General features: G+C 40.1%; 1 protein-coding gene across 1 annotated transcript; it reads right to left on the bottom strand.

Annotated features, from left to right (window-relative positions):
• Positions 1-5,593: 5,593 nt before the first annotated feature.
• On the bottom strand, positions 5,594-20,548 carry OCIAD2 (OCIA domain containing 2). Its single transcript, XM_059844876.1, has 8 exons — positions 20,395-20,548; positions 17,081-17,214; positions 14,852-14,942; positions 14,009-14,062; positions 12,150-12,197; positions 11,003-11,108; positions 9,704-9,791; positions 5,594-7,284 (listed from the first exon to the last, which is right to left on the bottom strand). The coding sequence occupies exons 2-7, from the start codon at positions 17,138-17,140 to the stop codon at positions 9,710-9,712; spliced, it is 441 nt and encodes a 146-aa protein (XP_059700859.1). The 5' UTR covers positions 17,141-17,214; positions 20,395-20,548; the 3' UTR covers positions 5,594-7,284; positions 9,704-9,709.
• Positions 20,549-22,986: the final 2,438 nt, after the last annotated feature.

Below are 22,986 nucleotides of genomic sequence, written 5' to 3'. Positions count from 1 at the left end.
CTGTTGCACCTAGTTACTCTCAGAGGACATACTTTCTTTTGTACTTGAACAAGTTTGGTTTGCTGTCACCCAATTTTAAATTCTTTTGATTTCACGCCCTTAGTACACATTAAATACAGGAGAGTTCCCTATCATAGCTGTTAATTTAGTAGGGTATTGGGAACTGATATTTCATCAAAGTTGGATCACATTGAGTTTGCTGTGACAATGTGTATGTCCCCTGATTCACTAAGCAGCCAGGGGAATTCAATCTTTCTTCCCTTTTTCTGTTTGTCTTCCATTAGTACCCCCTAGTTTCATAGAGGGCCTTTACACTCATGGTTTCATAGCAGCTGCCCAGTCACCCATCAGTAGCTTGCTCATACTGCACTGCCATGACTTTTGGGAATTTTTAACTGAAACCAAGTGTCTTGGCGCTGACAGCAGGGTTACTGTTGCTGGGAGCAATGTTACTAAATGTATAGAACAACGGTGTTAAAAAATACTTAATGTTTTCTATGGTCTATCATACCTGTATATTTGTCAATAATTGAGAATTAACTCAAATGTTTATTGTACAGTTAAGTAAATTTTCTTTTCTGCCTCAAAAATAACATTAAAAAAGTAACTTTTTATACCTTATATCAAACACAAGGAAAGGAGTCTGGAAGGAGTCTGAAAGTCTGATTTTCTTTGTTTTAGAAAGAACATTTCTTTAAAAACCCTCTAAAATAGTTGTCTTCAAACTTAAAAACAAGCAGGCCAGTTTAAAGGAGCTGGTAGCATTATCCCCAAGTTTATTGTAACCAACGTACATGAACAGAGAGAAGAGGGTTGCAGAAATGTGCCTCAGCTCTTTTATAGCTGGTAAAGCTACCAAAAATCCTGGTCCTGAATGTTTCTGTGTTTCCCCAAATTAGTAGGCATGTTTAGAGCCCCAAGTGTGTACTAGTCTGCTTTTACAGGGCTTTTTTCCCTGCTGCTGTTGTTTGGAACACAGCTACATGGAAGAGAAATGTGTAACTGAAAAGTGATTTGATTTGATTTGATTTGATGTGATTAATGAAAGCTGAGCAGATTTGCAGAAACCTGGGGAAGTCATTAATATTCCAGATTGAACCCATAATTTTCTTGCCTCCTTGAGATGCAAGAAGAAATCCTCACTTGTCCACTGTTTGCTGGAAGCTGAAAGACCTATTTGTTCTCCTCATGGGGACTCTTGTTTGTGGCCCTGAGTGAGGACCTTGCCCAGCTACAGGAGGCATTTCCAGCTCAGTTCCTTGGCTCCCATAAACACACCAAACCTGCCAGAAGAAGGCTTTGCTTGCAGCCCAATCTTCCTGACTCACAACCAGAATAAATTCTCTGTAATCTCTTACATGAAACAGTGGGTCTAAAAATATCCTTTTACTTTTTGCAGTTTAGTTTCCTATTAAGTTGTTAGCAGAAATCCACAAATCCTTGCATTTTAATCTCAAGGCAACAACTGGGATAGTTTGCATCCCATTACCACTTCAGACCCTTGCCCTGGGTCTGTGCTAGTTCAGCACAGCCAGTGCAGGCCTGGACACGCATCTGCCTCGAGTTTATACTTTGAAAACTAAAAAGCAAGAGCCTGGTATGAGCTACTTTCATGATGTGATGCTGCAGTGAGCAAACAAAGGATATATGATAGACACTGCACAGTCATCTGATACAATGGATATGCAATCACATAGAATATTCACTTATCCTTGAAAGGAGAAAAAAATCTTAAGATGAACAAGAAATGGAGAGTTAGATTTTGAGAGTTAGATTTCCTTTTCCAAAACTTGAGGTAAATTATTCAGGATTAAAAATTCATAGTCTATAACCTTTGTGTTGCTGTTTTTCCAGTTGCTCACTGATGACATGGGACTCCATTTTCAGGGTATGAGCTCTTGCATGAACAGCTTCTAAACCCTGAAATTTTTAATTCATTCCTTACACAGAATGATACATATTCTTTTCCACTCCTACTAACCCACAGAGGAAGCACATTTCTAGTGCATTAGGTTTTTATTTTAATTATGAAGCCAAATGTTAGTTTCTATATAAATCTAATGCCAAAATAAATAATTTTGTTTGGCTTAATTTTGTACTTTGAATAGAATTGTTAACTATTTTAGGATAACTAGCATTTTTAAACAGTGCTACTGATACAGGTAAGGGTGAATTTGGTTGCAGTGGCCAGTCCCTAAACATTAATGATGGATTATTAACAATATCAAAATAATTTTAGCTATGGTAAGTAGAAAACATTTCTGCTGGTACAGTGCCGTGGAGTCAGTGCATAAGAGCGCTTTTTAGGGTTCACTGAAGATTTTATGTAAGACTGCATGCATTTTTCCTCACTGCCCCTTCACATGCCAGAGAACGCGCAGCTCTCAGCCCGCCCTGAGGCTGCACTGTGGCCGGGCCGGAGCCGCGGGCGGGAGCCCTGCGGGCCGCGCCAGCTCCCGTTGTGCCGGGAGGAGCGGAGCGGCACGGAACGGAACGGAACGGGGGAAGCTGCCAGCTGTGCAGCATGAGACACGGGCAGGCTCCGTGCCTGGCACGGCTCAGAGCACTACGATCTGCTGGATCCGTGGAGCTAAGCAGGAGAATGGGAGTGAGTAAATGGCAAGCGTTTGCTGCTGGGAAGGGCTTCCTCTGAGTACTACAGATGCGACAGTGTAAAAGGAAGTACCCTTGGGCACGTCCAGCCCAGCCCTGGCAGACCTCAGCCTCCAGCTGGCTGAGTGAAGGACAGGTTTAAAATGTGCCTCTGGGATGAAGTAATAAAATCTCTTGCTCTGAAATACCTGAGCTTGCTGATGTGCCTGAGCACAGGCTGCAGAAAGCTCAAAATGCTCACAGGTGAGAAGAAACATTTCAAAGTTTGGGAAAGTGGGGTTTTTCTATGCAAGAAGTTGAAGTGCCATTGCTCTCAAACAATCTGAGTGCCAAAGACAATGGGAAAAGCATCCATTACCACCCTTAGTTCTTTTTCACTCTTAATCTGCACAGGAAGTCACTGTACTGTAATAAAAATAATTTAAAGATGTGTTTTCTCAGGAATCGTGAATCTTGTGCTTTCTACACATGAAGATGTTTCAGTCTCCATTTCTAGATATGACCTGCCTGGGGTTTAGTTCATTTGGCAAGGCTCTTAACTTGGTTTTTCAATAGCAGCAAGAATGTAAGAATCACCATGATGGTCACCCTGTCTCCCACACTGGCTAGTGATCCTTCTAGAAGGAGATCTTCACTGGTGCCCACTCCTGTCCTTCACTGATCACAGCTGCACAATTTCCTGACACAAAGGCCTCATTTGGATCATGCAAATGCAGGTGCTTCGCAGCCAAGTCTCTGTGTAGGTCATGTCTCTTGAAGCTGTTTTCTTTGCTTCTACCAGATCGTGTGGCAGGAAAGACCCTGATGGAATTGTGCAGTGTAAAGAAGAGTTTCTTTTCTGTTTGGTTTAAATTTGATTTCACTGAGTGTTGATTTTACAAAACCAGCAATTACTTGCTCCCAATTAATCTTTCACTCTTTTACAGACATAGTATTCCTCATCTTGAGATGTTTTCAGCCTGGAAAGTGAGTTACATAATCTCTTTTGTATTTCTGATCATTCTTTTATACTTTAATTTTTCTTTCTCCCATTTCTGTCTCTGTTGCACAGTTTCTGAGATGCACTGGAAGCACCATAATATTCAAAATGAGGGCATGCCATAGAATTGCTATGTAGTCTAAATCTGTTTTTTCCCTGGGAATTGTTAATGTTCTTCTTGTCTTTTGGATGTCAAAGACCACTGATCCTATGTCTTGCAACTATGCAAAATGACTCCCAGGTCCCTGTACTGAAAAAGTCAGAGCAATTTAAAACCAACTGTGTGATGCAGTTAGTATTTTCCTGTATGACTATGAAGTTTATTAGTCAGCCTCTCTTGCAAAGATTTTTTTTCCTAGCTCTGTAATTTTGTCATCAAGAAACACTTGTGTTTTCCTGTGGCAGATTATCTGTTAAAATGTTGACCAGATGCTCCCTAACATGTCCCCAAATGCCCTCTCAGGCATTTTAGATTTTAAACAGCCTTGAGAAGTCTCATTTATTTCCTGGAGAACCTTATTTTTTTGAGGTACTTACTAGGAAAAAAAAACAAACAAAACAAATAACCCTCCATACTCATACAATGTACAAGCTCTTAGTATTTGAAGGATGTGGTACTACTGGTTTAGTGATGTCAGAAGTTGTCCTCTCAAATGAATTTTTCACGTGTGATGCTAAAAACAAGGTGGGTGAGTGGGACAAATCAGCAGCTCTTCCACTGGTAGAAATGGACCTGAGGAAGGGGCTGCTGCTCCCAAGTTAGCATTGCTGCCACTTTGTATTTCCCACAGGGCCTGGTCCAGCATGCTCCTCTTGTAAATCCTGCCCCAGAACCTGCTCTCTTCTTACCAGTTCACTCCAGAGCCTGTTACCTGTTGTTGCATAGCATGCCCTATTCTCTCATTCTTCTCTAAAAATACAATAAAATAAGGCTCAAATCTTGTTTTTGGTAGGGACTTATGAAAACCTGGATAGTGAGCTTTCATGTCCCTTTCATTCCCAGATTTAGAATTACAGACCAGCTGACTTGCCTAGAGTCCACCTACTAAGGATTTAAACAGGAATATGCTGTTTGCAACCTACAATTGCTTTCTCTTCTAAAACACCTTTTTTCAAAATTTGGAGTGAATGCCATATTTGTAAAATGAATGCCAACAGCTAATATAAAAATCCACAAAGATAAGCAGTCTATTGCAGTTGTTTGAGGTTTATGTCACTGTAGCTTTCATCCTGCACCCTTTTTCTAGCCATAATTTCATAAAGTGCACAGAGGCTTATATGCAGCTATCCACCCTGTATGTATCACAGCTGAAGGAGGTGTTTGGTTTCCTGATTTTAACAAGTACATGGACTTCACCTAAGCTGTGATATGCCTAAGCACACAGTTCAACTCCTTTGTCTCTGAGTGAAGAAAACAAGTTCAGCTTTCCAGATACAAATGATTCACAGGAAGCTGTGTAAGTTCATTGGATTTTTTTGGCCTTTTTGTAACATCTTCTGCCAAAGGGGAAAGTACTGCCTATTATCAGTGTAAGAAAACACTAAGAAAAGTTTAGTTTACCTTTGCAAGGTCAAATGGTTTTCCCCCTGGAGACTTCTCCTCTTATTAAAGAGGAAACGGATTACCTTAAATCTTTCCCAATTTTTTTGATAGATCACTTCTAAATTCAATGTATTCAACTTCTGCTTCAATTAAAAATAAATTCTTTAACCTGCTTGTGTGGAATTCACAACAGCAATGGCCAACAAAGATTAGCTCATTAAACTGCACATAATTACTACAAAACAGCTGCTTTTAACGACCTTTGAAAGAACAGTTTGCCCATTAACTGTGCTCATGTTTCCTTTGATATGCATAAATTTAGGGCTAATACATCTTATTCACAAATTGCCTTTTTTCATACCTGTATCACAGTAACTCATGAACTTGGATCAACACAATTAGCTATTCAGCCTTTTGCAAAGTATGGAAACAAAGTTAGAAAAAAAGGAAACAAGAAATTTTATACATCAGTATATTTATTACAGAAAAATAATCAAAAGTAAAAAACAATCAAAATTTCATTTAAAGAAAAGCTCAGTAGCTAAGCTGTAATCCCAAGAGGTACCACTGACCACAAGAACAACCTCTGAGTCTGACATGCAAGGTCCTTGTCACATGCATTGCTCTCCTTGGTGTCAGCTGGATGTAATGGCTTCTCTCAGATAACCCAGGCACGACTAACCCTGGTGCAGCTTCTGGCTGTTATCTTGACAGCAGATGACAGATAAAGGGGAAGTAGCTCAGACATGTCACCACTCAAGTTTTGGTGACTATCACAGAACACCCATGACAATTACATGATTTTCACAACAGAGGCTGCCTTCTCTGTGGTTGTGTAAGCCCCTCTCCCTGGAGGCCCTGTGGAAGGCTCTCCAAGGCTCACCTGCCTGTACACAGCAGCAGCTGTGACACAGCACTGCTGTGTATCCCTGACTCCCATTGAAAGTGCTGTGAAAAAATTCTGTAGAAAAGTAATGAGTGTAAAATTGAAGCCCCTGTTGAAACAGGGGTTCTTAGTAGCTCAAGAATTCAAGAGGCTAAACACCAAGTAGAAAAGTATAAACTCTTACAGTAAAGAAAAGAACAGGGAGGCCAGTCAAACCCTTCCCCTTCTGCCTGGTGGCTGCTTGGCTAGGAAAGGATATCCAAATACTTTATCAGGGAGTTGAGTATTCAGTCTAATGACTTTGTCAAATCCAGAATATCTTTTGTGTTTACTAACCAATTAATAGTTACATTATAGTTACATTTTCCACACTATATATTTTGCTTGCAGAATTTATTTGTGCTGAGGTAAAGATGCCCACAGAAGCAAGTTCAAAAGAGAAACACTAACCACAGGCATAGTATAAAAGCAAACAGAAAAAACCCACAGAAGACAGTCTTCGTCGACTGACAGCAAAGGCCAAACTTTTCAGTAGCTGCATTTATTTCCATATGAAAGCCATCACTGTGTTTAGGGGAAGTGCCTGCTTTTGATTTGCTGAGATGTTTCATGGAAGACTGTGTCCTGCTGTTTGTAGAGAGCATGTGCCATCTAGCTTTGGTGTGTTCTCAGCATCTGGTGGCCTCAGATTTTATGCAACCATAAACTGTTCCAAAATATTGTGTGTTCTTGTTCATGATTTTGGTATCCCTGGTAAAGTAGCCCTCTGTGTAACACTGGCTTATGGGAAATTGGTTAGCACAGTAACTGCAGTCTGACAATACCCTGAATTGGGTACTCTTAAAGTACTCCATAACCAAGGGGTCAGCTCAGAGACTGGATAGCTGCTTCACTGTGCAAACCATTTAAACATCCTCACACCCTTTCCATTTGACACAGACAAACATTCCAACATAAACCACTTTGTTATACAAAGCATTGCCAGCATCTAAATACAATAGACAAATGTAATTTTTCAGCACTAAGAGCTAGATTGCACTGAAGAGAAAAAAATAAATCAATATGTGCTGAAAAGAGAGGAGTGTATTTCAGAGTGCATTTAAAAAACTACTAAACAAAACTATGTAACAATATGCAACTATTTCAAATAAGTCAATCTATATCAAATCTAAGAGATAGAATCACAAAATTATTATTTCTAGTCTACAGGAAAGTGCCTTGAAAGAAGATGGTCCATGAGGTTTTTAATTGCGTTCACCACATCTGTAAACAGAATAAAATGACCTGTTATTTATGTGTCACCTTGCTTTCAATGTGAAACGTGGAGCTTCTTGGTGATTTCTCTGAGAACATTCCAGAGCCTCTGAGGATAAAAGACATTGCCTTTGGACTCCTAAACATGAATACAATTTTATCTGAGTGGTCTTCCCAGGTACTGCCAGATCTTGCACCATATGCTTTGCATGGATAGTAGCAAGATGTGCTCAGCAGGGGCTCTGCACATTTTTAGAGCACAGCATGCTAAATTAAGATTTTTTTATTGAAACACAGAGGAGGTTTAACAACACAGAAAACAACATAATGCTTACAGTACTTCTTTTCCTCGGTTTTTAAAACCTGTCCATCAGAACTGATTTGTGGCAAATTCAAAATACAAGACTGGCCCAAATATAATGGCTTTTTCATTACAGTGATTAAAACTTGAAAGAAATACACTTACCTTACATTTGTTTTCAAACTAATTTTTTGACTAAGCTTTCAAGCCCTTTTAAAAACCAAACAAGAAGATCTAAGCTACTGGTAAAATGTGCAGCAATCAAGGTCTTTGATGAACATGTGAGCTGGAGCAGGGAACAGGTTCCACAGCAGAATTTTCAGGACCCATTACAAGAAGAAAACAAGGAGAGGGGCCTGTGGCATCCTGTGTTCTTCCCCTTTAAAAGCTGCAAGGCTCCTTTGTATTTGAGACAATTTGGCATTTATTTAAAAGCTAATTGGTACTCGCATACCAGAAAAAATATTGTCAGCTCACAGAGGAAGGCTGAAAAATAAAATGTGCTTGGATTGAAGGTTCAGCAAGCTGCAGCTCTGACATCAGCAGAGGTAAATCCCATAAAAAATATTTGATTCCTCTACACAGGTAATCGCTAGTAAATGACCATTCTCAAATATTATATGCTTTGGGGTCCTTATTTGAAATAAGTGAGCCTACGTAAGCATTTATTTAAGACAAAATCTTCAAACGCAGTTAATCAGCACAGCATTGCAAGAAGTTAATTAAGCTCAGAGGTGCTAATGGATTTAGAGTGTTTTTTATTCAGAGTTATCTAAGTCTGGCTCACTTCCTCCTTCATGCTGGCACTAGCAAGAAATCCTTCAGAAAGTTTTGGGAGATTTTTTACCCCTGTCCTCATACCAAAATAGAGCAGTGAGGTGGCCTGGAGTGCCAGCTCACTTTGTTATCTCTACAGCTGGCACAAGAGAAACACTGATTCTTTTGGCACCTATTAGGTGAGCCTATTAGGTGAGCCTAAGCCAAAGTGCATTTTCTGCTAGTGGCTGAGCACTTGCAGCACTCGATAAAAAATGCTGAACCAGTGGCAAAGTTGGTTAAAATCATGACTTTATTCTAATGCCTTCTTTAAGGACTCTGAAAACTCTTTTCAATCCTCACTGTCACAATGTATTGCTGCATAGTAAAAGTCCATCAAAACCTCTCATCTGGGCAAGTGAACAGGTTCTGATAGGATATCCCTCCTTACAGGCTGTCTGTGGGCATGCACTTTGGAGTAAGAAAGGCACCATTACCAATATCCTTGTCCAGATTCGTACATTATATATGCTAGACTCAATCCAACAATTTCTGTGTCAGACCTGTGTTCTTAGCTGTATAAATTCCCAAGGCAGGGTTTCAAACAGGCCCTCTCCTCTCCTCTCTTGCAGGCAGCCGAACTATTTGCAAACACTTTCACACATTCTCCTGCCTGTGGGAAATGTAGGCCAGCTTACCACAAGCAGACAGTGTGAAAGCTTTCTTAAAAAACCCAGCTGCTGGCCTGTTTTTCATAGAGTGCAAGTCCTTTTAAACACTTGCCTACCTTCTACCCTGTAAACCCTCCTTTTCCACAAAGGGAACTTCCCTCTTTCTGGGGTAAGAACACCACGTGAGCCATGTCCCCTGCCCCACCACAGCAGACTGCTCTTGCACGACTATTATGCCACCCCACTAAGGCTCTAGCCAAATTGTAGAACTGAATGCAAAAAACCTACACCTAGTTGTGTCTGCTTTTAGTTCTCAATATTTCAATGCATATTTAAATATCAACAAAATCCATAATTATTTGATTCTTAAGTAAAACAAGCTGGAAATTGAAAGGAGTTGTATTTGTTTTAATACAAGCAGTCAATCCAAATTAATTCCACTTAGGTCGATCATCAATACTCAGCTACAGCTAAAGAAAAAATTCCACAGAGATGGGGGATTTAAAATTAGTATGAAAGGCATGTAAGGTAAACATTAAGAAACAAAATTAATCAGGAATTACAAATACAGAATATTTCCTTGAGTAATTCTTGCATTTTGATCCACTGTTAAAATCTGCACTATATTGTTCAAAAGAAGAATACCATTCACCATGGAAAATAACATGAGATGTAACAAAAAAATTACAAGGTTGCCTACCTTGCACTAAGCTGCCGAAGGACTTGAACTTTCTTTCTCACTCGATCCCGATTTTGATTTACATTCTTTGCAAGTATGATGACACTTCCTACGATATTGAAAGCAAATAAAACATTGAAGAATTTTGCTGGATTTCTTCTAATACAACCATAGAGCATGATGGTAAAAGTTCTTGAAGAAGTAATCTCCTGCCTAGATTCCCCAATTTTTGTAATATGGGATATAAACTGCAAAATATGACATCTAAATGTCTCAGCCAATAAATGCCCATTAATTAGTAATAAGTACTCCTTCTAGCAATTGCTAAAATATAACAGGATTTTCTAAGCAGCAAAGGACAGTCCTTGCCTTTGCACCTATGAGCAAACCAAGCTAGGAGTAAGGTGTATAACATTTCATGTAATACCAAGTATATACTTTGTTATGTGGGGGAAGAATACAAGTAAAGAAATAGATGAACAATGAAGAAGCTTCCCATTATCAGTCAGGTACTTTTATAGGCATAAAAGCTCATGCTGGTCTGGGGGAAAGATGTGGAAAGACAAAGGAGAATGGTTTTTTAGATAGGATTTTTGGAAATGTGTTCTGTGAGCAAAAGGTTTATACAAGAAGCCATATTGAGAATGGAGAGTACAACAGGCAGCTGAAGGAGGAGCTGGGAAGGAAGTCAGAGTCTGATTTGATGTGAAGGAGTACTTTATGTGAAGTTAAGAAAACAACGAATAAAACATGGAGGCACCAGGCGACAGAAGTCAACCACTGAGATCTATTCTACAGTTAGAGGTGCAAGGTGGAAAAAGCACCCCCTCAGTTTGTGCTTTTCATGGTTTGGCATGAAAGCATGAGGTTGGGCGAAGCCATAGAGGAGAGGGAAGTTGGAACACGAGCTAAGATTGACACTGTTGTTAAAATATGAGAACATTATAAGAAAATCTGTAGCATATTTGGCCTGAGGTATGTTCCAAAGGAAGACTCAAAGGATCAAAGTGATAACATGGACAATCATAGCAGTATGATACTAGATGAAAAGAGAATGAGTAACTGTTGTCACATCACACCTAAAAGTACAATAATTTCATTTAAATAATGGATATCCTAGTAACAGGTATTACAATGAGTTTAATTTGCATTTTCTGAAGAGTGTGTTGTAGTTTCTAATACTGAGATATATAGTCCAAGACTATAACAAGTACCTCAGGATCTAATCACAGAATTTAAATTCATAGTTTTGCTGCATATGATTTTTAGTGTGTTTCAGACTATTTTGATATAGGCTTAATAATTTAAATTAGCACAGACCTTTTTTGTTGTGGACCAAATGGTGCAATACCCATTTTCTGAAACTTTTGTTGGCATTCTCCCATGTATGACATCTTTCCAATGGCAAAACCCAAGACACCAGCAACTACAGAGACAGATAACAAAACATAGTTAATACAACAGCTTAAATCAGGAGTGTGCTATTGGCTCCACTTTAATCATATAACAAATTCTGTACCACATCTTCTCAGAACATGTCACAAACACATGTGAAGTTATACAGGGGTGAATTCAACAACTACTGAAAACTGGTTACCTATCATGAGAGAGAACAACTGTTCCAAAATAATTGATACAGAAAAAGGATATAATATTTCTGTGTACAGGAAAAGGAGATAACATTTAAAGGACCAGATTATAGAAAATAAAACTAACTCACAATGTCAGCACTAATAGTTCTTGCCTTTGATTGCACACCATGGTTTACTTCTAATTGATCACACTTTTAACACCAACTTCTCTGACCTTCTAAGAAGCTGGAACATCAGCTTGCCATACTTTTGCACTGTGGCTTTCACTCACTAAAGTCAGAATAAAAGACTACTTCAATGTCCTCGATTTCCTGCTGAATTTCTGCTGGAGAGGGAATCTATTTAATTTCTTGTCATTTACGAGCCACCTCACTGTACAGTACAGTTACTGTGCTGCTATCTGTTTTCTTTATCAATCCATGGTTCTGAATTAGACAGTTGAGATCAATCAAACAAACACATGAAAAGGACCATACTATTTTATAGATTATAGTATTGTGACTTCTTGATACCATAAATTGTGCAATCTGCCAAGCACAGATGATCAATGAGCTGACATTAATTTATAAAACAAAGTGGAGACTAGAGTTTATACAAATTTGAGAGACTGCACTACATAAATATAAGCTGCTACTGAAAATATTAACATTAGAAGAATCTCGCTTTATACATTTATTTTTAAACACATCAGAAATTTGATTTCCTAATCTGCTGGGGTAACATATAAATTGCAAAAAAAGAAGATTTTGGAAAGAAATTCAGAGAGATCCATTTAATGGCATATGCCTTTAAAGACATATGACAGGCATATGCCTGTAAAGACATATGACAGGCAAAGAACCCTTTCTTTCTATTTAGAATTGGCTACAACTTACTTGCCATCTTGGGGAATGGACCAAATCTTGGGCTTGCTGAGAAAATGCCTACAATAAAAGAAAACAGTCAGAAAGCTTATTCACTTATTGACTTGAGGAACTCAGCAGCACTCAAAACCAGCACTAATTTTCCTACAGAGTTTGCATTTCTTAAGGTGAAGATGGTATGAAGTCCATTAACTCATTTCAGTACATCAGGGCACTTTCTATTCCACTAGTTCTTAGAGCATGTGTTTTGGGGCAGTTCTAGAGTCATAGAAAGAAGAGAATCTGGACTTTGCAGGATTCAGTTCAGGCAGGAGTTCAGAGTATAAACCAACACGAAGGCAGCATGTCTGCCACTGGTGACACCTGCAGCACTGCAGAGGAAGTGATGGTGGCTTATGTTTCACCACAAACCAGCCCTGCATATAAAACAGCAAAATTAAATCTCTTACACAGGATCCAGCTCCTTGTGCTGTGATAAGTAGGATGAAACTGCTCTTTGGTAGCTTTCCACAGCTATCAATTAAAACTGTACCACTAGTATCTAGCCTTCCTCTCTCCAGAGGAAAGATCACACATTTTGGCCTTTAAGAGGAGAACGGTGTGCTAAACCAGAAAAGCAAAAAATTATCTTTAGCTTTTCCACCAAAATCCACATTCCCCCAGTAATCTCAGGAGGTGAAACCAGTATTCCTCTGAGAACTATGTGTCTGGCAGAGGAATGCCATGCTGTGGAGGAGGGCTCCACACAGCAAGATTACCACGGCAAAGGGAAGGGAAGTAAACACTGGTTGCACTGTTACACGCATTCAGACAGTAATAATGTGGCTTAGAAGCTCCAGCAACTTCTAGAGGCAGGGTACTGTGTGCAGCCATCAGAAGAAAGTATTTAGACAGAGGAGTATTCAGCCTATGCTAAGCACAAGGGCTTTTGCCCACTGTGATCTATGCAATTTTGTATTGAGTCTCTCGGGGGAGGAAGGAACAAAAGTGTTGTTTGTTTCTAATCACCCCCTCCAACAGTTGACACACAGTAATGATTATTTACTAAGAACATTTGTTATTTCACAGCTGATCAGAAACAGTCAAGTACAATGAACAGAAACTGTGAAGAATACCTGGTGCCAGAGGCTGGCACACTAGCTACAGAGACTGCCCCAGTGCCCTTCCTGTCACTACTCACCCTTTTTCCAACGTGTAATCCTTCTCTAACACACTCTTACACCTTCCTTCCCTGTCTCCCTACAACCTCATAGGTCAAGGATGGAGTAGGGAACCCACATCAGCCTCTTGTGATATAGCTTAGCAGACTTCAGGGTGGATCTCCAAAACACCAACCTCAAGCTTATATGTAGTCAAGGCCCCCAGCAGGGAAACTGAAGGTGCCATGTGTAGAACTAGGCTCATCCACCACATAAACAGAAAACAATTTTCTTTTGTGTTAGCCTGCAGATCATGAGCCATCTCTACAGAAAGCTCTCTGTCTCCTCACTTTGGCAGTACTCCTTGTCCCTTTGCACCAAAGCTGTAGTCATATTGACACATGGTCACTGTCAAAACATTGCCAGCATTTTCAAACAGAACAACAGTTAGAGCTCCAGCACCCGATTCAAACGCCCTGCTCGGGCTGTACAATGCTCTGCCCTGCGAGCTGCCCCAGTGAAGGCTCTACTCAACTCCATGTGATCATGGTGACAAAATCCAGCCACCAGTCTTTGGATTTGCAAATTCTCTTTTCAGTTCATGCTCTTGCAAAAGAATGACTATGGCAATGCACACTTAATAATCAAATCACCATAGCAATGATGGTAATGAGCAAGAAGAATATTGATCTTGAAAAACAGCACTTTAATGATGCATTTTTTTATCTTTACCTTTTGAGATAAGCCCCTGGGTGACAAGCATGCTCCCAAGAGATAAAGGAAGAGCTGTGAAAATGAAAAGGAGAGCAGCTGGTATCAGCCAAAATTTGCTAAATATTTGATAAATACTCTCTTATACATTAAATGTTTTCTGTTTCTAATGTTAAACACATTATTTCTAAACATTAACTTTGCCTACTGTCTTAATCACCTATTACATCTGCTCATTCAGATTACTTTCTCTTCTAAGCCACTATGTCCTCACACAGTGCCAGACATCAGCCGTGCTGTAACATCTGGAATTAACACAATATATATATATTTATTATATCTCCTCTAACTACTGCAACACTTCTAATGACAACAACTCCAATAAAATGCTGAAATCCTTTTCAATCTTCTCCATTCAGGAAATATGTAATTTAGATACAAACTGAGAGGGTGGAAGTAAAGGATACTAAAACACCAAGCACTGATCTTTTTAGCTGTCCTAACATACAAAAAATTTCACAAATCAAAGACACATAGCCATGCCTGCCTTTCATTCAAAGGCAAAGATAAGTATGTAACAAAGTAAAACATTCCTAAGGTGGTTGTTATAATGGACTTCAAGAACAGAACCAATTCTACAACTGCTGAAGTTCAGATTAAACAAGACCTCAATTCAACCACCTTTACCTACAACAATTATGCAAATAATTCAATTAAACCTTTAAGAATACAAAGCTTAACTTAACATGACGGAGTTAACCCACAACAGTATTCCAACAAAAAAGCATTTTGCAGACAGCTTTGCATACATCAAGAAGTAATTCTGTGTGGTAAGTGTGGTAAGAATGATTTTGGATCACTCACCTCTGTACCAGAAACTTTCCTGTTTGCATTCTTTAATGATCCTCGCAACCTCTCTGTCTTGAACTTGGGACATGGGACAAAATAACATTGGCTGAAAGCATAAACATGGATTAGTTTACCGAATTTAATCTCACAGGAAGAAAAAAAATGAATCAATTAAAGAAGATAAAGATTATTTAAAAAACAAATAAAAATACAAAAACCTCCAAGCAAAACTCCTTATTCTGTTGCAAGCCCAAGCAAAACTCCTTATTCTGTTGCAAACAGTGTGATGAAATCGTAACATCCCAATACAGAAACAGAAATAACTACATGGAGGGTCAACATATATTCTGCCAGACTCCCCACTAGAAGAACTTTCTCTCTGAGCAATTCAAATATATCCATGGCATTAACTGAACTCAATCATACTGCCTTCACCCTAGTACAAACCAGACCAGCAACAGACTTCTTGAAGGTAGCTCTTTTTCCACCCACTGTGATTGTGAGGAAAAAGTGACAGTATTCTCCGTTGCATTCTATTCAGGGTATTGGCATGTAAACATATGAGGATTATTTTTCTTTCTTTAAGAAAAGACTCAGTGTATCATTTGAAGTGTTGTTATCGGCCATCTGAGATAAATGGGTGTACTGGTTTTGACTCGACAAGAGTTTATTTTCTCCATAGTAACCAGTATGGTGCTAGGTTGTGGATTTATGACCAAACCAGTCTTTACAATACAGGGATATTTAATTACTGCTGAGTAGACCTTACACAGAGTCAAGGCCTTTTCTGTTTCTCAGGCTGCCCCACCAGCAAATTGGCTGGGGATTTGGTAGGGGACACAGCTGGGACAGCTGACCCCAGCTGATCCAAAGGGTATTCCAATTCCATACCGTGACATTGTGCTCAGCAAAAAAAGCCAAGAGAAGGGAGTTGTCATTAAGTTAAAATTAATTGAAATTTTAGCATTTTTCTGTAAAAACACATAATCTTCAAACATACACATTCTTGAAAGAAAAGCCAGGCATCACAGAAGAAGCAATGCCTTGGAAAAAAAGAGTACATTCATCTATTACAGGATTCTATCTCCTTTTATGCCTGACTTATTTCATCTATGATTTTATAGCCGTAATAAGGAAATGCATTTACTGGCCATAGCCACACATTTCACATTATAGGAATTAGTATCTCAGCCCTTTTTCAAGCACTGCTCCCACAAAAGTTAATGGTGGAACTGGGCAAACAAAGATTTGGCTCCACTCTAGATCATAGAGAAACGCTTCAAACTGGTTTCAGAGCAAGGTCATAACAAATACAGTAAAATACAAACAGGCTGACTGAAAGATAAGGAAATGCATGTCAGAGCCCCAAGTGTACTAACAGGCTTTGCAACCTTTCTGCCTCCATACACACCCTGCCAGCTGTTTAACTGCTTGGGCTCAGAGTCAGCTCTACCATGGCACAGTTGTGTAACACTGAGTTAGACTGCTGAAAAAACAGAAAAGCTCGGAGAAAGCAGCAAGAAGCTATGCCCAGGGCCTCTGCCCTTCAGCTCAGGAGCTGTATATAAGCTCAGGCCCTTGCCTTAACTGTGCTAGCTATACCATGGAGATGCTTACCCTGCCTTGCTAACCTGATCACCCAGCTTAGCATCAGACTTGCCTGGCAATCACTGAACTGACTGTAGGCTGACCCTGGTTAACATCATTGGATCTGCTCTCCTCCTCTTTTTGGGTACAGTGATACTGTGCTCTCTGTATCTGAGGCCCCAGCCCCTGCCACCCTGCTGTCACTTGTGCCTCTTCCTTGCAGATCAGCCCAGTATTGCTGCCCTCTGGTAGTGACTGGTTAGCAAAAAGTCCTATCACATTTAAATTCCTCAATGTCTCCATCAGAGGAGAATGTTCATCTTCTGTAGAGCTGTAGACCAGATTCTTGTGCTGTACTGTTCCCTTCTCCCCTTCTGAACATGTCCCCATCAAGCATGCAGAGCTTGCAGGACTTGTACTCAGACACCATGGCTATGCCAGCTCATAACTCAGGGCATAAATCAGAGCCTTAAGATTCACAACTCCTAGCCCTCTGTGCACAGTGAACCAGGAAAAATGACACACCATCCTTTCCTCTCTTCATCTATATGCTTAAGCTAACAGACACCTATTTCTCTCTTCAATAAGAGCAACTGAGACAAAATCTGTTATTCATTAGCAATAGCATCAAAATAAAAGGGAGGAAACCCAGCTCACCCATCCAGGTTGCTTTATTGGAGGTGTCTGACTTCCCTGTTGACCTGTTTCAGAAGACATTGTCTCTTTCCTTGTAGTCTGCTACTGCTCTTGTTCAGCAAAGCTATGCGTTTTATGCTTGGCTACTTCTCTTCCTGCAAGGTACAAAGGTAAAAAGTCAAGATATCATACTGATATTTGTAAGTCCAATGTTCACCTAGAAAGAAAAATGAGGAGATTGAAAAGAGTACATTTTTCAGAGCAGAGAGCATCCTGATACACAATTTACAGCAGTTTATCACTTATCAGCCACACAGAGTTGTGTGTAACTTAAACAGGTAAGTCAGTAACTACAATTAAATGCTGAATCATGACCTAGTATAGTATGCTCAATCATAAAGAAATGAAAATAACTATGAGAAGTAATTGAAAACTTTCTAATTGTTTAATGTATTGCAGGTCCAAGAAATAGCCTCTTTAGTGTGCTGTCCAGAATTGCTGCACTATTTCTTTCCTCACTGCCATCATCTGAAGCCTGGATTAAATGGGACCCACCAAGCAAGCCTATCACAAACCACATCTGTGTCTCAAAAAACCCAATTCAGTTACAAACGTCCTTTAAAAAAATAACACCAAAGAATAGATTCCAAAGAGTTTTAGAATGGCAATCTTCCATGCTTGAGAGCTATGCTGCTAGGGAAAAGCAAGAAGGAAACTCATTTATTTCTAGAGTACTTCAAAGAATCTAAATTGCCATTTTTACCTAGCACTTTGCTGCATGCTCTGGCACTTTATTAACATAGAGGGCACTTCTCCTTTTCTTAAAGTACCTTGTGAGAATAGTGGCACTGAGCAAGGCTAAAGTGACTACAAAGGGCAGAGTTAAATAGAAAAGATATGCAACAATTTACTGGATTTTTTTATTTTCATACCATTTCAAAATGGTTTTTTGCATTCATAATATTACTGTATAAACAACTTCCTGCACTTACTTTGGGGTCAGTTACACAGCTATGAAGTTCAAGCAGCATCTCCTTCATATACACTAGATATACAGACAGCAAAGCTTTTTTAAGCAATAGAAGCAACATAACCGCCTATCCTCTGGGTAAAAAAACTTAAAGCATTGAATTCACACCAATCTGCACTTTATTCTTAGACACTCACAAAAATGACCATGATAACTGTCTCTTTGAAAAACCATAAGTTTGAAAACCCACATTCTATGAGGAAAGCTCACAACTCTACACCGTCTTCCTCAATCTGAGAGCAATTTAATTTTCATCAGTCTCTTGTCACTTAATGCAAAAAAATGACATAAAATATAAGACACATAAAACTTTAAAGAGGTTTGTGTCAATCAAAAATGAAAAAAAATTTCTTTTCTTATCTGCCTTCTTATTCTTATCTACTCAGAAAGCCTACTAGTGCAGACGGCTGCATAAAATAATCACTGGAAACAGTATCTAAAGGCTGCAACAGACTTAAAGTGCTTGTCTTTTTCATGATAATAAAAGAGCTGAGTCACAGGAGGAAAATAAATTAAAAAAATATTAAGGAAAAGGAGTGGGTATAAATAAAGATTATAGCTATTTGCAGTTTGCCATGGGCCTCCTAAGTACAATTCTCCTGAATTATAAGTTATTCAGCTATGCTACTGCTTCAACATAATGAAGAACCCCAAAAATATTTAGCCCTTTAAGCAGCCTCATGGTACATCTCCCACATGGGATGAAAGCTGAGAGCTATACTGGCAAGAATGAAACAAAGAGACAGAGTTGATGTCATCAAAATATTATGTAACCGACTCATTAATTCATACCTAGGACACAAGCTGTCTCCTATCTGATGAATGTAAAAGTGTTCTAATATTTCAAGTCCCTGTGTCTTGGAAAGACAACTGTTATCCCAAAAAATAACTGTATTTCCATTAGCTTACCTGAGAAATGTAAACTCTTATAATTTTCTGCAATACTCATTGCTGTTTTCTCAACCTTACACATAATTCTTAGTGCAACAATTAACTGTATATTCTGGGAAGAATTTCCCAGTTATATTATTCTGTTTAAATGAAATACCTATAAAATACAAGATTAAATAAATGTGGTTTGCAAGGATCAAATAGTCAAAAAACTTATTTGTCTTTTACAAGAAATGTTCAGGACAATGTCTTCATTTTCAGAAGAAAATGCTAATTTTAGGCTCCTGAAAATATCTCACAGTTTAATTACCTCTAATGAGATGACAAAGAAGCAGTATGCAAGAAGATAGCTAAGTTTTTCAGATATGAGAGTTGTCAACTTCATACACTGTGTTTTCAATAAAAAAGCTTCCTTCTGAATAGGAATTATGAGCCCATAATTTCTAGGGCTAGAATTTCGGGGAAGAAAGGGGGAGCCAAAATTGCTTGTATTAACTGGTCCATGCAGTGGGCTGTGCCGCTGAGGGCAGGCACCACTCATCAAAGATTTCAGAGAGGCATTTCAAGGACCATTGTGAGGAAGATTACAAGCCTCAACATGATGCTTCACACCTATTTGAACTGGCTCTTCGAAATAAAAGCCTGAGTTTAAAACAAAGGTGAGTCTACAGAGTAGTTGCACTAGGTAGTCAATGAAAAGGTCCCTACCAACAGCCTGAGAGCACAGGGCTCATCCCTACAGCAGCTGCTCAGCGCCCACACCCAGGGCAGGGCACGCCCAGCCAGCACAGAGTATTTCTATCCTAGAAATTCATAACCAATTAAGCTGGAAAAGGCCTCTAAGATCATCGAGTCCAACCTAGGACCAAACACCACCTTATCAACTGAACCATGGCATTAAGTGTCAGGTCCATTCCAATGTCTAATCACTCTAATTGTAAGAAATTCTTCCTAATGTTCCACCTGAACCTCCTCTGGCACAGCTTGAGGCTACGTCCTCTTGTTCTGCCATTAGACGTCTGGGAGAAGAGACAAGTCCTCCCCTGGCTACAACCTCCTTCCACGTGGTTGTAGAGGGCAATAAGGTCTCCCTGAGCATCCTTTTCTCCAGGCTAAATGCCCCCAGCTCCCTCAGCCGCTCCTAGCAGGACTTATACCGCAGACCCTTCAGCAGCTCCGCTGCCCTTCTCTGGACACGCTCAAGCACCTCAGTGTGCTTCCTGAACTGATGGGCGACATCGTCGTCGGCCTGCGGCAGCACAGGCCCACAGCGGCCGCCTGCGCCGGGCCTGCCGCCGACAGCCGCGACCCGACCCCCACCTTCCCCTGCCGTGACGCCGGAGAAATCCGGCCCCGCGGAGCCGCTCGGCGCGGAGAGGAGGAGTCTGACACTCAGGGCCCCCACCGCTCTTACCTTCCCCGGGCCGCCGGAGGAAACGGAACGGGCTGGGCTGGGCTGGGCTGGGCCGGGCCGGCCCGGCTGGCCCCAGAAGCCCACGAATGCCCGCCTGCCGGGCTGAGCCGCGCTGGGCGGAGGCCGGCCCGGGCTGCCGGTCTCCAGCGGCACCTGCCGGCCGCCGGGCGCAGGGACACCGGGGCGGCCGGGCCGCAGGGCCCGCCCAGGTCACCTCGTGCCCCGCTCCTCGCTCCTTCGGGGGTCACACGGGCACTTCTGGCCTGCCGGTCGGCTGCTCTGCGAAGAACAGCGAGCATGCCAAGAAAATTCCGCCTTCTCGGATTTCTCCACTGAAATTCAGAACGCTCTTTCAGCGAGGGTATGTGCTAATGAAGGTAACAGACTCACGGAATCTTTAGGGTTGGAAGGGCCCTATAGAGGTCATCTGGCCCCATCTCCCCTGCCAAGGAGGGCCACCTGGAGCAGGTGACACAGGAACTTGTCCAGGTGGCTTTGGAATACCTAGAGAAAGGGAAGCTCCATGAACTCCCTGGGCAGCCTGTTCAGTGCTCTGCCACTTTCAATGAAAAGGTCTTCCTCAAGCTGAATTGAAACTTCTTGGTTTAGTTCATGGCCACTGCTCCTCATCCAGTTGCTGAGCACCACCAAGAAGGGTCTGGCAGCATCCTCTGACACCTTTGAGATATTTATATGCACTGATGAGACCCCTCCCAGTTTTCTCCTCTGCAGCCTAAACAGGCGCAGCTTCTGCAGTCTCTCCTCAAGAGAGATGTTCCAGACCTCTCATCATCCAGTGGCGTCCACTGAACCCTCTCCGGTAACTTCTTGTCTTTCTTGTAGTGAGGAGCCCAGTATACAACATAAGGGGTCTGTCCTACAAATTGAAAATATTTTTTCTGGAAATGAAATCTTCTTCTTTAAAAAAGAAACAAGAAATTCTACCTTGACCATTTTGGAATGAAAAGTGTTGCTTATCTACTTTGATTTTAATACCACGATGCTTGTAAATAATTAAATTTTAATATTAACAAGAATTAAACAAATAAGAAAGGCACTTTCATCAAGTAAAAATAATTTCCCAAGACAAAGTTATCCTGAAAATGTCAGTTGGGTGTGGGAGGGGTTGTTCAAGAAATATTGGAAAAAATGGTTCTACTTTCTCTAAAATAAGAAATTCAATGCCTTTCCTTAAGAATAAGTTTTCTAAAAAAAAAAATATATATATATAAGCATGAGTTTTATTCTACATTTTATTTTAATAAAAAAGGTCTCTGTTTCTATTTTGTTTTGCTTTGTTGTTTTTTTTCACAGCAAGACAATAGTTTTCAGTAGAGTCTCTTAAATGGTGATATGCCACTTCAGTGCTTATCATGAAATGAATAGCCTGTGAGATCACCATTAAACTTCTCCTTTTGCATGACCTTGGCATCTCAGTTTCATAAGAAACATAAATCATAGTTAATTTTCTTAAGTCCAGAAAAAGCTTTCAGCTTCCATGAGTCTTGGCTACTCGAAGCCCCTTTCACCAGGCTATTCTCCCATTCTTGCCTGCCAAACCAGAGGATCAGACTTTGCTGCTGCAAAATGTGCTTTTCACATGGAGGCTGGGCAAGAGTGTTGTCCTAAAACAAGTCTCGAAAGTGTATCTAATACCTTTTTAATACTGGTATCTAAAAGGTATTCTTGAAAACATACATTAAAGCTATTTAATAGATATTGGCTACATGCTATTCTGAAAAATGCAATACACTAGAGAATCCCATGTGGAGTGAGGACTTAATAACCCATAACTTCTTAACTGCTCCAGCTTAAACTGAACATAAAACGAAAGAGCACTGGAATGATAATTTTCTCGTGGGCCATATGTGTGCCTGGGATAGTGATTGCCTAGAGATAGGATTGTTTGAATTCTTGCGAAAGAATTCTTGCAAATTTCTGTGCAAAAGTGCCTATTAAAATCAGTTTAAGCTTCTTTTTAATTGTAACTTTAAATGTAAAGTTGGTTATCACAATTGAATATGTTCTTCAAACACTCTTTCTTTCCAAGATTTACCTAAAAGTTTTTCAGAGTTATAAAAATTGAGAGAAGGTAATAGACAGAAATCAGTAAATGTTAGTGATTTGGAAGAGTAAACACAAAGCAAAAGAGATTCTTACCGCTCCCAAACAAAACCAGCTTTACACATCAAAGAAAAAAAAAAAAACCCAAGTGATACCAAAAGTAAAACAATCAATATGGAGTTGAATGTTTGGCTGAAGAATTATCTGTTGTCAGAGTAGAAGCATATCAAAAACTGAGATTTCACAAACTCAGGGAAGGTTTTCAGGCTCTGGCTGCTTGACTGAAGAACCTCTTAGAAAACACTGTAGGGTTGCCAGGGTCCTGAGGTTCACCACAGTCACTAAAGCAAAGCCTTTCTGGTGTGCATGTTTAACAGAAACACTCCACGTACGTGTGCAGTGGGTGCCAGTGGGAGGAACTATTACCACTTTTGTTAAACGTGGTTTATTTGTCTGTTACAAAATCAAACCCTGTTAATTGCTTGAAAATTCCCTGAGAAACAAAGCTCCACCCCCTTGCTTTGTAAC

This window comes from Haemorhous mexicanus, chromosome 4, assembly GCF_027477595.1.
Source record: "Haemorhous mexicanus isolate bHaeMex1 chromosome 4, bHaeMex1.pri, whole genome shotgun sequence".
Classification (NCBI taxonomy): domain Eukaryota; kingdom Metazoa; phylum Chordata; class Aves; order Passeriformes; family Fringillidae; genus Haemorhous; species Haemorhous mexicanus.
Note: the sequence above shows the minus strand (reverse complement) of the source record. Positions and strands in the feature narration are given on the sequence as shown.

Excerpts from the sequence above, each read along its gene's own strand:
- OCIAD2 (XM_059844876.1), bottom strand. The coding sequence starts at position 17,140 with ATGTCTTCTGAAACAGGTCAACAGGGAAGTCAGACACCTCCAATAAAG. Across the intron at positions 14,943-17,080 it reads CAATAAAGCAACCTGGATGG|CCAATGTTATTTTGTCCCAT; the intron begins GTGAGCTGGGTT and ends TTATGCTTTCAG. Across the intron at positions 14,063-14,851 it reads GGAAAGTTTCTGGTACAGAG|CTCTTCCTTTATCTCTTGGG; the intron begins GTGAGTGATCCA and ends TCATTTTCACAG.